Raw genomic sequence first — 15891 nt, forward strand, 5'->3', positions numbered from 1 at the left:
CATGCACAGTATATACACGATTTATCATGCTGCACAAATACAAGGGCAGCCTTTTGGGAACTAATTGACTCCTCCAAGCTTAGAAAACAACAACAACAACAAAATGACACCCTCCTCCCTAAATTTAAATATTACCCTGGGGTTATGGGACTGTTTGTTTAAGAAGAAGCCAATTAAGAAAGCAGCTCCAATAGGTGTTTGTTTTGATAGATGCAAACACTCCTCGACTAATTAGTTCAAACTTTAGGGAACAGCATGTTTCCTCCCCTAAGAGGACGCGAGTCAGGAAGTAGCTACAGCTTCATCTCGTCGTAATGATCGACATTTTCCTGTAAAAAACAAAATACTTTTAATAGTTTATGAGGTTTGGTCGAGGTTTATGCAGTCATTCTGTATCACAAGTACATGCAGAGTTTATTTGTCATGCTAAAACACCGTTACAGGCCCATAGAGAGGAAGTTAGTATCGCACTGGTTCCCTCGCCAAAAAGTCAACGGGATTTTTTTCATTGGGTTTTGGATTATTGCAGAAAATAATCTCTGTGGAAAACAAACATTTATGATACTTACACGTTTTGTTCTGTAAAATAATCTTCACAAATGAATAGTACTTTATGATTATTGAAGGGTAAATGCAATCTCCAGAAGTCAAAAGCTAACGTTAGGCTATAAACAAACTTCACCGCGGTCGCATGAACGCGAGTACAACACAACAAGGCTGTAAAGGCGGACGAGTCGGCATGACAACGTTTAGTAGTCTCATTTAGCCCAGTGGTTCTCGTGTCAAGGAGCTCTAAATTGATGCACACTAGGTCACAGAACCCCATTTGATACGATTTTGCTTCAGGGACCTCCATCTGAAAAGATTGTGGTTGTTAGAGATGATTAAGACCAGGATTCAATAGTTGTCAACTACAGTTGAGGAGGTAACCGTGGAGAAAGTGAAACCTATGATCAGAATAGTCACTCTTATGACTCTGACTCACATTGGGCTCATATCTATAGTGCAATAATTAAACAGTGCAAATAACTATTCCCCATTGTCTGATTATTTTCTCCATTAATCAATTGATTGTTTGGTTTGTAAATATTCAGAAACCATACCCAAACATTATTCCAAATAAATCAGCTGATTGATTACTAAAAAACATTTTATTATGACATTTAATATAAGTGCATACTGTGTACAATTACTATGGAATTAGGACACAACACACGTTTCTCTGCTGTGGCTCAATGGATCTTAAGAATGACTTTGCTGCCACCTGGTGGAGAGAAAAGTCAAATTACACTTTCATACAGTATAGATAGATAGAGAGAGAATATATTAAAATACACTATAAATATACCAGACTACTACAATTAACTTAGAAAATATACAATATAAACACATAATAACAACAATATTCTTTATGCATTAGCAAAGTGTGCAGGTTATAATTTTAGGTTTAAAATACAGATTAAATGAGGTATAAACCGATGTGCAAATTCAACATGATTAGTATTATCTGCTGGTTGTATTTCGGTACCATGTGCAAGGCTAAATCAATACAGTAAAGCAGTTCAATTCTGTGTTCGATTCACATGAATTCAGTGGATGTTACACTTTAAGAGGTCCAGTAATAGAACAATTGACTGTGTGTTAATGGAAAAAAAATGATCTGCTTTTTGTAATTTTAGTAAGTTTATTGTCAAAATACAGCATTCAGTGAGGTGTAATACTGCTGAAACAACCTCTGGCTTCTTCCCTGACTTGTCTTTTTCTGTCTTTATTTTTGTTGTGGTGATTTTTATTTATTATTATTATTATTTTGCGCTCCTCGTCCTGAAGCCCTCCTGAAACGAAGGACTCCACCATCGACTCCCCGGACGCCCAGCGCCAAGAGTGGTTCGCTCAATACTTCTCCTTTTGATTGACCACAACAAACCTGCAAACACAAGGATTCAGCATGTCAACTTAAAGAGAAAAAAAAACAGAAAAAAAGAGAAAAAACTATTTGTTCTTTATCGTCATTGATTGGTTTGGGGGATCAATTCACTTTAAATTCAGTCAACCGAAGCTGTAATTCATGACTCGATGTCATTCATTCGGTAAACATTGTAATGATCATCCACTTCCTGTTGTTGACTGAGGTGAAACTGAATTGAACCCTGAATCCTGACTGTCAAATGTCATCACTCTGATCTGATTTGATTGTTTGATTCTCTCTGATTGTTTCACTGTGGACGAGTTTCTCTCTTAGTACAGTGACAATGATCATCAGTATGTTTGATGTTTATTTCATTTCTTTACTTCCTAACTTATTTTGCAGTTTCTTGGAACTAGAAAAAAATATGAGTGGTGCATTATCATGCTGCTAATTGCCATCGTTGGACTACAGTAAGAAATATAAATATATATAAAGAAATATACAGTAGGTTATTGTGCTCTCTCTGTACGTGGGCCCACTGCATACAGCATCTTAGACTAGGAGCGCTGATCTAAGGCCAGTTTGCCTCCTCATTTATGGTGACATTTACATGGAACCTGATCCTAGATCAGTTACACTTCTCTGATATGCTCCATGAATACAGGCTCTGATTTTAGGACGGCACCATCATGGCAAGTTTGTTACAGCTGCATAGCAGATTTTGGTAGAATATTAAAACCTGTTTGTATGGTTGTCTGTCTCAACACAGATATAATGATGTCTCACCAATTTTAAAAACAAAAATAGCATATTTTATATTTATATTATAATGTGTATGCTTAATAAATAATTATTGTGACATTTACTTGTGTTTGTTTGTCAGTTATTTGAGTGAATCCGTGGTTTACATTTCATTTATTGTCCCAAGATGCAAGATTATGGAAGTTCATTAATGACAAAAATACATACATTACAGTTTATACATTTTACTATTACTATACACCTGTCTATATTATACGACGGAGTATTAGGGCCACATTGAGGAAAAGAAAATCTGAGATTTTGAGAATAAAGTCATAAATTTAGGAGAAAAAAAGTTGTAATATTTTGAGAATAAAGTCATATTACAAGAATAAAGTCATAAGTTTACGAGAAAAAAATTCGTAATATAACATTTAAAAAAGTAATGGGCTTTTTTATGTCCTAATTGTATTTATATTTTTTAATTGCAGATTTATCTTGAACATTTTATTTTATTTTGGGAAAGTAAATCATGGAAGAATTTCCTGTTATTTTTTTTATTGCAGATTTATTTTGAATATTTTATTTTATTTTGGGAAAGTAAATCATGGAAGAATTTCCTATTATTTTTTTTGTTATTGCAGATTTATCTTGAATATTTTATTTAACTTTGGGAAAGTAAATCATGGAAGAATTTCCTATAATTTTTTTTATTGCAGATTTATCTTTATTATTTTATTCTAATTTGAGAAATTGTTTATATTATTTACTAAACACTTTAACATAATATAATAATGTTAAAATTATTATTATTATTATTAATTATTATAATTTTCCTTGGAATTAAGAGTACAGACTGTCTTTGCTGGTAGAACAAGTAGTGTGTTTTCACCATGCGGTTTTAATAGTAACCAGCAGAGTGCAGTAACAGTTCTAATATAATTTAATAATGAACTACACATCTGGGCTGAACCGGAAGATAAACAACCCGTTTCCTCTACTGGCTGGAGAAACAAACCATGGCTGCTACAGGAGCCGGGTCTCCTGCTGCCAGCCGGCTGGTCCAGTATGTGGTGGTCCGGTCGGATCTGGTCCACCAGCTGTCCTGGCCGCTCGGAGCCGTCATCACCCAGGCCTGTCACGCTGCTACCGCCGCCATCCACCTCCACTACGGAGACCCAGACACTCAGCGCTACCTGGCCGAGCTGGACAACATGCACAAAGTGGTGCTGGGGGTGAGAGAGCTCACACCAGACTCCATTCAAATATCTGTCACTTTAGTCAATACGGCGGTAATATCGTTTATCATGCATATGTAATAACTAATTACAAGTTTTCCTGGTTAGATGTATTATTCGGCAACACAACATTTCAAAATTTCGTAATATAACTTTTTATGTCCTAATTGTATTTATATATTTTTTTAATTTCAGATGTATCTTTATTATTTTATTTTATTTTGGGAGAATAGATCATGGAAGAATTTCCTATTATTATTTTTTAATTGCAGATTTATCTTTATTATTTTATTCTAATTTGAGAAATTGTTTATTTAATTTCCTTTTTTTAATTGCAGATTTATCTTTATTATTTTATTCTATTTTGAGAGAGTAGATCATGGAAGCAGGAACAGAAATTGTTTACTTAATTTATTTTTATTTTTTTTATTGCAGATTTTAAATTTAATTTTAGTGTTATTTTTCACTTTGTTTAGCTAACTTGGCTATCTTTTTTTTATTTATTTTTTTTATTTTATATAACAAATTCAAATTTACAAACAACATGGCTCATAGATCATTGCATTCAAGTAAAAGGACAAAGTGCATACAGAACAAGAACAAATCAAATATGTAAAATGATTCATGTAAATAATAATAAATTAAATTAAAGGCTATAAAACTTTTTCATGTGAAAAAAATGTCTAAAAAAAAGTTTGAAAAATGTTGAAAAAAAAGTCTGAAAAAAAGTTTGAAAAATGTTGGACAAGAAGTCTAAAAATGTCTGAAAAAGGTAAAAAAAAAAAAAAAAAAACAATTTGAAAAATGCTGGAAAAAAAGAATCTGAAAAAAGTTTGAAAAATGTTGGTAAAAAAGTCCGAAAAAATGTCTGAAAAATGTATGAAAAAAAAGTTGGAAAAAAGTTAGAAAAAAAAGTCAGAAAAAATGTCCGTAAAAATAAGTGTGAAAAACGTCTGGAAAAGGTAAAAAGAAAAAAAAAATGTCTGAAAAATGTTGGAAAAAAAAGTCTGAAAAAATGTCCGTAAAAATAAGTCTGAAAAACGTCTGGGAAAGGTAAAAAAAAAAAAAAAAAAAAAAAAGTCTGAAAAAATTTCTGTTAAAAAAAAGTCTGAAAAATGTCTGAAAAAGGCAAAAAAAAAAAAAAAAAGTCTGAAAAAAAGTTTAAAAAATGTTGGAAAACAAAAGTCTAAACAATGTCTGAAAAAGGTAAAAAAACAAAAAAAAAAAAGTCTGGAAAAAAAGTCTGAAAAAATAACCCTAAAAAAAATGTCTGAAAAAGGCAAAAAAAAAAAAAAAAGTCTGAAAAACAGTTTGAAAAATGTTGGAAAATAAAAGTCTAAACAATGTCTGAAAAAGGTAAAAAAAAAAAAAAAAAGTCTGGAAAAAAAGTCTGAAAAAAAAGTCTGAAAAAATAACCCTTAAAAAAAAGTCTGAAAAATGTCTGAAAAAAAAAAAAAAGTCTGAAAAAAAGTTTGAAAAATGTTGTAAAACAAAAGTCTAAACAATGTCTGAAAAAGGTAAAAAAAAAAAAAAAAGTCTGGAAAAAAAGTCTGGAAAAATAACCCTAAAAAAAAGTCTGAAAAAATAACTCTAAAAATAAAGTCTGAAAAAAAAAGTTTGAAAAATGCTGGAAAAGAAAAGTCTAAACAATGAAAAAGGTAAAAAAAAAGTCTGAAAAATGTCTGAAAAAGATGTCTGAAAAAAAAAGTTTGAAAAATGTTGGGAAAAAAAAGTCTGAAAAAATAAGTTTAAAAATGTTGGAAGAAAAAGTCTGAAAAACGTCTGGAAAAGGTAAAAAAAAAAAATGTCTGAAATTTTTTTTTGAAAATGTTGGAAGAAAAAGTCTGAGAAAAAGTCTGAAAAAAAGGTCTGAAAAAATAACCCTAAAAAAAAGTCTGTTTGAAAAATGCTGGAAAAGAAAAGTCTAAACAATGTATGAAAAAGGTAAAAAAAAAAAAAAAAAAGTCTGAAAAAGATGTCTGAAAAAAAAAAGTTTGAAAAATGTTGGAAAAAAAAAGTCTGAAAAAATTTCCGTAAAAAAAAAAAAGTCTGAAAAACGTCTGGGAAAAGGTAAAAAAAAAAAAAAAAAAAGTCTGAAAAAATGTCCGTAAAAAAAAAAAGTCTGGAAAAGGTAAAAAGAAAAAAAACAAAACTATTTTTTAATCTGTGGCTCTATCACAAGAGCCACAGAGGAAACGATTTTAAACTCCACTTTTACTAATTAAATGTTCTGTCTGATATATAAGATTAATGCCAAATTTAAAAGTGTCTCTTTAACAATATAATAAGCTATTGATTTGCTTTCTAGCTGGTATACATTTGTGCTGATGAGCAAAGAAATTATTAAATGACAGAATTTCCAATGGAGTTTGGTATTTTGTTGTATGATTTTTCTTCATTCAAGATTTATGTCAGTAGACTAACTAATGTTAGAGCAACTAAACAATACAAAATAATAATAATGAGATGGGATTCTTATTTAAGGTTGATATAATCATAATTACAATCAAAATGTAATGTACATAGCTGAATTTCACTATGATGCAACTCAATATTTACTAAATTAGTAGATTTACTATTGCACTCAGAGGTTTTAATGTCAAACACCATATGTAGTTTGAACAGGACAACAAAGATGCATTTCTTCACATGGAGTACTGGAATGAAATGTGAAGTAATGGGGGATCTGTGGTTCAGTCTTGAATGTTAAATAATCTTTGTTGTATTTGTGTTTGTCCAGGCTCCAGACGAGGCCGCCCTTTCCGGTCTATCAGAGAGTCTAACACAGGCTGGCGTGGCCCACAAGCTCTGGATCGAACAACCAGAGAACATCCCCACCTGCTTGGCTCTGAAGCCATGTCCCAAAGAGACTGTCCAGCCACTGATGCGCAAGTTCAAACTCTTCAAATGACTGCCTTGAAAGACATCGACCAGCTATGGATTACAGTGCATGTCAGTATCTAATTTCATCTATAAAAGGAGAACATTGTGCTCTTCTACTCGGTGCATCCAAACATCTGCAATGTCCAAGATTTAAGTCGGAAAATAAGGTAGAAAAAACACAAAAGGTATAGCATTTATTTTGTGATGTTATTATAGCTTGATAGAAAAGAAAGCAATTAATTTTGCCAAAATTTAACAAAACAAAGTTAACATATATACATTTTAATAATGTAAAAAACAAAACTGGACCATGTGTTATGAATGTATTTGACTTGTAGCCACAGAAAAGTTATTGTATTTCTCAAGTGGTCTAACTTAATCTGTTCTAAACACATACAATAAATAAATAATTATTGTTTACACATTGTAATTAGAGTGCATGTTATCACACTGACAATTAGGGATGCACCAATCTGACTTTTTCAGTCCCAATACCGATACCTGGGCTTTGGGTATCGACTGATACCGACTACCGATCTGTTACAAGTGTTTAATTAAAAAGCTGTATGCCTCACTGTGTGTAAGTGACTGGGATCATTATTTTATGTGTAAGACAACATTAGGCTTGACTTAAACAAGCTTTCCTAACTTTGTAAAACAAAATGTAACAAATAAATACATAGATATGAATGTACTTAATTGTTATTTATTCAAATAATGGTATCCAATACCAGATCAGCACATTGTCACCGATACCCAATCCAGCTATTTGAGTCAGTATCGCACTGAGATCAGTATCGGTGCATCTCTATTGACAATCCTCAATATAATGATGGAAAAATACCTGCTTTGTCATGTTTTGCTGTTGCATGACTCATGTGAGTTGATAATTTACATGCACATTTACACTTTTTTTACACTCATTCTCCTCCAAATCCAGCTGTGCAAAAGTCCAGCCATATTCCTACAGTATTAACAGACACTGCAAGACTTCTAAACAATGTCTGCAAAAGTCTTAACACAGGTTTCGTTATTCACGTGTAAGAACAAAAAAATGTAACTGATCTGCTTAAAATCTCAGCACATTATGCCACAGGAATACAGTAATCTTATCATACTATTTTAGTGCTTGTTGTGCAAAAGAACGGCATAAATCATAAAGTCAGAGTGCCAAACTTGGACTATAAAATTAGGAATATCTGATGCAGTTGCAATATGGTGTTGTAAAAGGATAGATCTGGGATTTACAGTGGATTACTCTACGTGTTACTCCATGTGTAGTGCACTACATAAAGTATGTGACGTTGCATTGTAGTCATAACTACAAGCTTGTTTAGCATCAAGTCAACAGTTGGTAGTAAATTGTTCTACCTCTGAAATTGAATCTCAAAGTTTTTTACATGTTAATTATATGTCAAAACTATTATTACCATTTTTGACAGTAGCCGTATGCATTCAGTGATTAATGGTAGAGAGGCCTGACCTTTTTATCATGTATGTAAAACACACTTGTGAACAATGAGGAGTGTTTAGAAAGAGAGTAAAAGTTATCTTTGTTTGTTCTTCAGTGATTGATGTGTCTGGAAACAAAAGCGATTGCCTTTAGACGGATGCCATAAATAACTTCTAACTGGTACGCCCTTGGCCGCAATTCACCTGAAGGCATTTTGTGTCAGAAACATTTTAATTTCTCTGTCTTTGGTAATGAATCATTATTATTCAGCTCGTCTAGAAACAGCTGTGAGAGTTGGTGGTCCAACCACAATTTTCTTTGTCACAACTCTGCTAAAAACATGTATTTATCATAACTGAATAACCTGATACTCCCAACCTTTCCCATAGTCCCAACATGATACAGCTGACCTTGCCATTTCCCCTCATTTTCTCTGGGGCCCGGTCTGACCTGGCGCTGTGGTAATAAACAGTCAATGCAACCGTTTCCTAAGTGACTTCCCATGTTGTTATGGTCCGTGTTTGTGGAAAATAAGAGCTTTATTTTAAACCTTTCAGTTTAAATCAATGTGCAAAATGCAAAAAAACTTCCTAAAGTGTCCGTAAAATGAAAGACAGCCACCGCTCGCCCGCCCGCCATGTCCCGGCTGATAATTGTGTCCTCGTCCATTTTATTAAATACAGCAGCTGATGTGTTCCCAGAACTGCTCATGTGCTCTCTCCATATAATCTAGCAGTTCGCGGTATTGTTGTCGCCTCCGTTTTTCTGTGTAAAAGGGAAAAAAATATATAATTAAAGCACAAAGTGCTCTTTAGAATTCAATGCAAAATGAGACACATTTAGGGGAATACAATACAGTATATACTTTATATATATGTGTTTATTTAAGTAAATGTGATGCTATATAACCTGTACATATACACTAATATATGCACTATAAAGACCGTACTATACGTGCTATACTTTGGTTATATTGACCCGTACAGTACCATGAACAACTGACAGAAAATAACAGCATTTGGAGTAAAGCTCCAACTAACAACGACTTTCATCAGCATCACAACCGTGCAAGATGCAGTCATGAAACTTTACAGGTGTGTAGTTGAGATCAAAATGAAGGTCGAGTTTGAAGATGGGTGTCGTCCGAGCAAGGGGGGGACGGAAGTAGCTACACATTCTCATCCCAACTCGTGGTTAACGTTGTAAATTGAACAAAAACATTGGCTTAGGTTTAGGCAACAAAACTACTTAGTTAGGTTTAAGAAAAAACTACATGGTTGGGCTTAAATCTACTACGTTTGTACAGTGAAAATGACACTGAACATTGTGAACACGGGACACGGACGAACAGCTGATTGTAAAGTGAAAGTGAAACATAACGTACGGGACATGAACAGCGTTCTTCTGGATGAAAGCCCTGTGTTTGTTGGACCTTTCCACCTCCCTTCCCGCCCGGTGTGTGTGTCATCATTCTTTAAACTACGTCCCCACAGCACTTTCTCTGAGCGTTTACTGTTTCCACGGATGAGTTTACATTGTAGTTAATGGAACGTGCGGTGCATCTCATACCGGCGCCAAAGAACGTATATTGCCAAGAAGTGAAAGTCAATTGGTCGTTCCATTGCAGCGACCAGCAACAAAGCTACGCTTCCGTCATTTTTGGACTGAAAGCAACTACCAGACGCCAGTAAAACGTCTGCCTCAAAGTGCCGTACTAAAGTAAAACAAAATTATTTCTATTCTTTTGTCATAATCTACCGAAAGGGCCTGAGTTGAACAATAAAGTATTATAAATATAATAAGTGTTTTCAGTCCAAAATGACGGATGTTGTAAAAAAAAAAAAAACAGGAGTTTCATCTTGCGGCGCTAAAGGGTGCCTTGTCAGGCGGTATTGAACGCAAACGGCCGTGACAAAGCATCAGTATTTGACACCTTGGGAATGAGAATAGGCTGGAAGTAGGAAGTGGGGAAGGAGCCATTGCTTCCCCGTTTAACACCCCTGGCCCGATTTGGCGTCCAGCTGTTGTTGATCCCATTGCGAGATGTCCTCTAGTTCTTTCTATAAAACATCAGAAAATAGTGAAAAATGTTTATTTTAATTTCTTAAAGCCCAATTTAATGTTTTCAACTGTCAAAAAACTAAAAGATATTAATTTAACTATCACACAAGACAACAGAAAACAAATGCAGCAAATCCACACAATAGACCTTTTTCACAGCAGACATATTGACTTGTCAGAGTAGGAAAAACACAGGTGAGTGATATTTCATTCTCTTGTCCTGTCACAGTGAGTCAGCATGAACAATAGTCCCTTTTCACAGCAGTCATTTTGATATGTCATAGCCTGGTAAACACGTGTAATTGTTAAAATTAATTATGGTCCCATTCTATTTAGTGTCACAGCCAGCATGCACAATACCAGGACCCACCTGAATGCAACAGGGCCATGATTAGTGTCATTAATTACACGTGTGTTTACATGTGCAATGACATGTCAAAATGGCTGCTGTGAAAAGAGTCTATTACACCATCACCCTGCCTGGAACCGCCTCACCTACTGCTGTCATTTAAGGTCAGAAATTACTGCGATGACAAGCCAACATGTTTGCTGTGAACGTCTATTGAGAAGCTTGTCATTTTTGCTCAAACAATGAATCAATTATCATGTCAATCAGCTAGTTGTTTGAGCTCTAAACAGGAGCAACCAGTTCAAAACATCAACAAACAAAAACACAGATACTCTCAAAAATGTTGCTCTTCAGCTGCTCCGTTTTGCATAAGCTTCCCATTTCATATAAATAACTACATAAATAACATTTGGTTTGTGTTTTTCAGCATGCATTTTCTAGTTGGGTGCAGAATTAATTCACACTACGACTGCCCTCTCCTCACAGTCTTCGCTGTATGATGGTTTATAGAAAATAATGTGTCTTAATAGCTAATTGAACTTCTTCCAAAAAGTGTTTTTGTTCCACTGGAAAGACTTTTGGTATTTTTGCTTCCTCGACAGACAGGTTATCTCAGCCGTGACATGAAACATATCTGGGAATGAAGCCAACAGAGATTGCAGCGAATCACAAATGCAGTTAATTGTGGGTAATTAGCATCTTGTGAATAAGCTTGCCGTCATTCACTTAGTAAATCTGGGCAATTACCTTAAAAATAAGCATGCACGCCATGTGTGACTCATCTTCAGCTTCATTGCCACCCTTCCTAGGTATGCTTTAATGAGGTGCTTACCAACAATTATTACATTTGAAAAAGGAATTAAAGCCCAAACAAACAATAATAAATCAGAATTCACAGAGATCCGCCCGTCTGCTTTCACGAGTCATAACCTTGAACTTTGAAGTTTGACTTCTTCAAGCTCTGAAGGAATGTAAGTGACCAATCAACATATTACACACAATGTAATTACTTCTCAGAGTATTTCCCAGAATACCTCCTGAAGAGACGCCCATACTCACGCTACTCTCCCTCTTAAATATAATTTCATCACAATCCTCAATGTACATGCAGAAGCAGACTTAACAGACAGCTTATGAGTTGATATATAACATGTATACTGCATATTTGTTTTCCTCAAAACAGCTGCACAAGTGTAACAGAGAGTACGGGAAGTCTCTATCCTCTGATAGAGCAAAGTCCATGCAAGTCTCCAAAATCCTACCAGAGTGCAACATTAAAGATACACCGATCAATATTTTCTATGTGTGGCGGGTGGCACAGACATAAAAAAAGGGTGAGGTGCAACAATTAGTGAGGGTTGCCGCTATAGAGTGCTGCAGGGATGACGTATTTTTGTAGGCCAACCAGGAAGTTTGCATCACCCTGCATGGGTTCCCTCGACAAAAAAACAATGGGATTTTTCCATTGGCTTTTGGATTACTGCAGAAAATAAAGCTCTGTGGAAAACAAATGTTTATGATACTTACACGTTTTATTCAGCAAGATAATCTCCACAAATGAACACCACTTTTATGATTTTTGAAGTGTGATGCAATCCAGCCAGAAATTTAAAAAAGCTAACATTCTTGTGTTTTCATTGCTGGTCTGGTGAAGCCAAAGATTCTGACACCATAATGATGGTCATAAACATACTGTAGGCTATTTATGTTCAAACTTTTTAGTGGCACAGAAGGTATAGTACAACAGTACAACTATATAAAGGGACTGGTATTTTACATATTGTGCAACACTGTTATCCGTAAAACCCATATTTCCTAACCCTTCCCCCATTTCTCTTTGAAGTGATTGAGATAGTGTGGGACACATGGAAGATTTGGAAACTTAAAACATGGAATTATGTTAAGCAATCACAGACACAGTAGGAAAAACAAATTAATAAATATAATAAATGATCAAATAAATAAATAATATGATATTTAATAATAATAATAATAATAATAATAATAATACAGACACAGATTTATCAATTTATGTCTTTTTAAATAATGTTGTTCTTGTGTTTTCAGTGTTGTTCTGGTGAAGCCAAGGATCCTGACCACCTAATGATGTTCATAAACATACTGTACCCTTATGAATTATGTAGCTGTACAGTGCATCAGACAGTATGCATCACTATGTACCAGACACTATAGATCCTGCACAGTGCATCACTTCACACACAAACATATTTATATATCAATATCTATATATATACATATTTTATGTATATATATGCATATTATATATATATGTATATATATATAATATATATATACAGAAAAAATGTCTTATTCACTTTGTATCAGACACGAGGGAGGCAGGGCTCTTACACCTCATAACAACAATTATATTGTACATAAATTAAGGTAATAACATAATACACATTATAAAACATGTACAACTAACATTCAGAAACAACTCATGTTCCACAACATCTTATGTTATTATCCATGAAATTCCAAATTATTAACAGATAGATCAAACTAAACCTGCTTTATGTTGCACAATTAAAAATATAATAATACATAAAAAATATAATAATAAATAATATATCAAACCCTAACTCTATATATATAGATATAGATATATTCTGTATCATGTTAATATAAACTGTCTTAATAATAACACTAACAATCAGGTCTCCTTGCTATAATATATATATACATATATATTTATATGTATATATATATAGATATACATATGTATATCTATATATATATAGATATACAGATATATATATATAAATATATTCTGTATCATGTTAATATAAAACAACCTAATAATAACAATAACAATCATGTCTTCTTGCTATAATATATATATATATATACATGTATATATATATATATATACATGTATATATACATATATATGTATATTCTGTATCATGTTAATATAAAACATCTTAATAATAACAATAACAACCATGTCTTCTTGCTATAATATATTTATATATATGTATATATAAATATATTCTGTATCATGTTAATATAAAACATCCTAATAATAACAATAACAATCATGTCTTCTTGCTATAATATATATATTTATATATTTATTTATATATATATATATATATGTATATTCTGTATCATGTTAATATAAACTGTCTTAATAATAACATTAACAATCAGGTGTCCTTGCTGTAATATATATATATATTTATATATAAATATATTCTGTATCATGTTAATATAAAACATCTTAATAATAACAATAACAATCAGATCTTCTTGCTATAATATATTTATATATATTTATTTATATATATGTATATATATATATATATATATATATACATATATATGTATATTCTGTATCATGTTAATATAAAACATCTTAATAATAACAATAACAATCATGTCTTCTTGCTATAATATATTTATATATATTTATTTATATATATGTATATATATATGTATATATATATACATATATATATATGTATATTCTGTATCATGATAATATAAAACATCTTAATAATAACAATAACAATCAGATCTTCTTGCTCTCATCATCATCATCACATCAACAGAGAGGCTGCTGCTCTCCTCCTCGTGAACGCGCATGGACGGGCTCCGTCCGTCCGCGTGCACGAGCGCAGCGCCTGTTTGTTTGTGTTGAGAGCAGATTTGGAAAATGGCGGAGAAGAGCAGCAGAGACCAAAGCAGCGATAACAACTACTGGGGTTTAATAAACGCGAGTGCGGCGCCGTCATTGCAACGCAGATAATATACCACACACACAAGTAAATACTCTGGAGTTACTCACGGTTTACCTGCACCAGATGGGATACAAGCACGGACGCAGAGAAAAAGGGGATTCTAGCTAGCTAAGCTAAGCTAAGCTAAGCTAACGGTTGCTAGCAGCCGTTGCTCCCAGTGTGTGTGTGTGTGTGATTTTAACTACGCAGGCTTGTTTGTCAACACAAGCTGACGTTCGCGAGCCAGCTTAACTTGTCTGGTTTCCAAAGCTAACCTAGTTGTGGTGGGTTGGGTTTGACAACATGATGGCCACAACTCACCGCAAGATTATTAATCCAAAGTAACATTAAAAAAAAAGTCAACATCTGAAGTTAAGCTTTAAAGTTGCATGGGAATTAAATCATCCAACGTGACAGCTTACAGCAGGATACCCTTTTGCAGGATCTTTTATTTACAAGTCGTCAACAAGAGGTAAGAGCAAAGCAGAGAAAACACACAAATGCATGACAACATGTCATCCTCACTGCAGCAGAGGCCTCTCCAAAACACACGCCTGACTCATTGTTGATTTTTCCTGCATAACGTTGCTACAAATGCACGACAGCATCTTCTCTTAAGTGAATACATAACGTGTAGCAGCAGCAGTGCTCGCTGGGACATTTTGCTCCTTCACCACCACCTGCATAGAAACACATTGCTTATGTAAGACGGTTGCGAAAGGCCTCAAGGTGTCGCTGCTGAGGTTCATTTTGATTTTTTTTTTTGCTTGTACGCGAAAACTTATCTCGACCTCTTTGCATTAAGCAAAAAAAAAAGCCCTCTGGTTAAATAACCCCACATACATAACTCATGTGCATGCTCTAATGTAGATCAAGGACATGCAGTTGGATTAAATGGACAAAATTCACCTTAATTGACCTCACTTTCTATTGCCAGTGGTAGTGATCCTGGTTGTCAGTTTTACATCGAAGTTTCTGACCGCAGAGAGCCTGCAACACACGAGGTCGTCAGAAATGGTGACCCCACTGTACCTGTATAATAAATGAGACGAATATGTGACAGAAAACACACATAACTAAATTGTTAAAAAACATACATGTATTTTAATATCTTTGATTTAGGGATGTACCGATACTGGATCGGATATCGGGCTGATACTGACTCAAACAGCTGGATCAGAAATCAGTGACGATGGAGCCGATCTATTCAATTAAATTCGATGTTTATAAACTATATAGCTGCAGCGGTTCATATGCTCAGGGCCCTCCAAAACACGCCTGACTCATTGTTGATTTTTCCTACATAGCGTTGCAACAAATGCACGACACCATCTTCTCTCTTAAGTGAATACATAACGTGTAGCAGCAGTGCTCGCTGGGACATTTTGCTCCTTCACCCCCACCTGCATAGAAACACATTGCTTATGTAAGACGGTTGCGAAAGGCCTCAAGGTGTCGCTGCTGTGGTTAATTTTGATTTTTTTTACTTGTACGCGAAAACTTAACAGGACGTC

The 15891-nt window shown here is 33.9% G+C and overlaps 3 protein-coding genes across 9 annotated transcripts in view; all 3 read left to right on the forward strand.

Moving 5' to 3' along the window:
• Window positions 1–2774, forward strand: part of fam184a (family with sequence similarity 184 member A) — a 167870-nt gene extending 165096 nt beyond the window's left edge. For all 6 annotated transcript variants that reach the window (XM_037750663.1, XM_037750661.1, XM_037750672.1 and 3 more), the window contains one exon: window positions 1831–2774. In XM_037750663.1, coding sequence (XP_037606591.1) covers window positions 1831–1839 — 9 coding nt within the window. In that variant the 3' untranslated portion in view covers window positions 1840–2774. The remainder of the gene's footprint in view (window positions 1–1830) is intronic.
• An 846-nt stretch (window positions 2775–3620) lies between these two features.
• On the forward strand, window positions 3621–7355 carry ptrhd1 (peptidyl-tRNA hydrolase domain containing 1). Its single transcript, XM_037751518.1, has 2 exons — window positions 3621–3885; window positions 6629–7355. The coding sequence occupies exons 1-2, from the start codon at window positions 3670–3672 to the stop codon at window positions 6797–6799; spliced, it is 387 nt and encodes a 128-aa protein (XP_037607446.1). The 5' UTR covers window positions 3621–3669; the 3' UTR covers window positions 6800–7355.
• Window positions 7356–14276: 6921 nt separating this feature from the next.
• Window positions 14277–15891, forward strand: part of ncoa1 (nuclear receptor coactivator 1) — a 58232-nt gene continuing 56617 nt past the window's right edge. For both annotated transcript variants that reach the window (XM_037750202.1, XM_037750203.1), the window contains exon 1: window positions 14277–14849. The gene's annotated coding sequence lies outside the window, so the exon portion shown is untranslated. The remainder of the gene's footprint in view (window positions 14850–15891) is intronic.

The sequence above is a fragment of the Sebastes umbrosus genome, chromosome 18, assembly GCF_015220745.1.
Source record: "Sebastes umbrosus isolate fSebUmb1 chromosome 18, fSebUmb1.pri, whole genome shotgun sequence".
NCBI classification, from domain to species: domain Eukaryota; kingdom Metazoa; phylum Chordata; class Actinopteri; order Perciformes; family Sebastidae; genus Sebastes; species Sebastes umbrosus.

Excerpts from the sequence above, each read along its gene's own strand:
- ptrhd1 (XM_037751518.1), top strand. The coding sequence starts at position 3,670 with ATGGCTGCTACAGGAGCCGGGTCTCCTGCTGCCAGCCGGCTGGTCCAG. Across the intron at positions 3,886-6,628 it reads TGCACAAAGTGGTGCTGGGG|GCTCCAGACGAGGCCGCCCT; the intron begins GTGAGAGAGCTC and ends GTGTTTGTCCAG.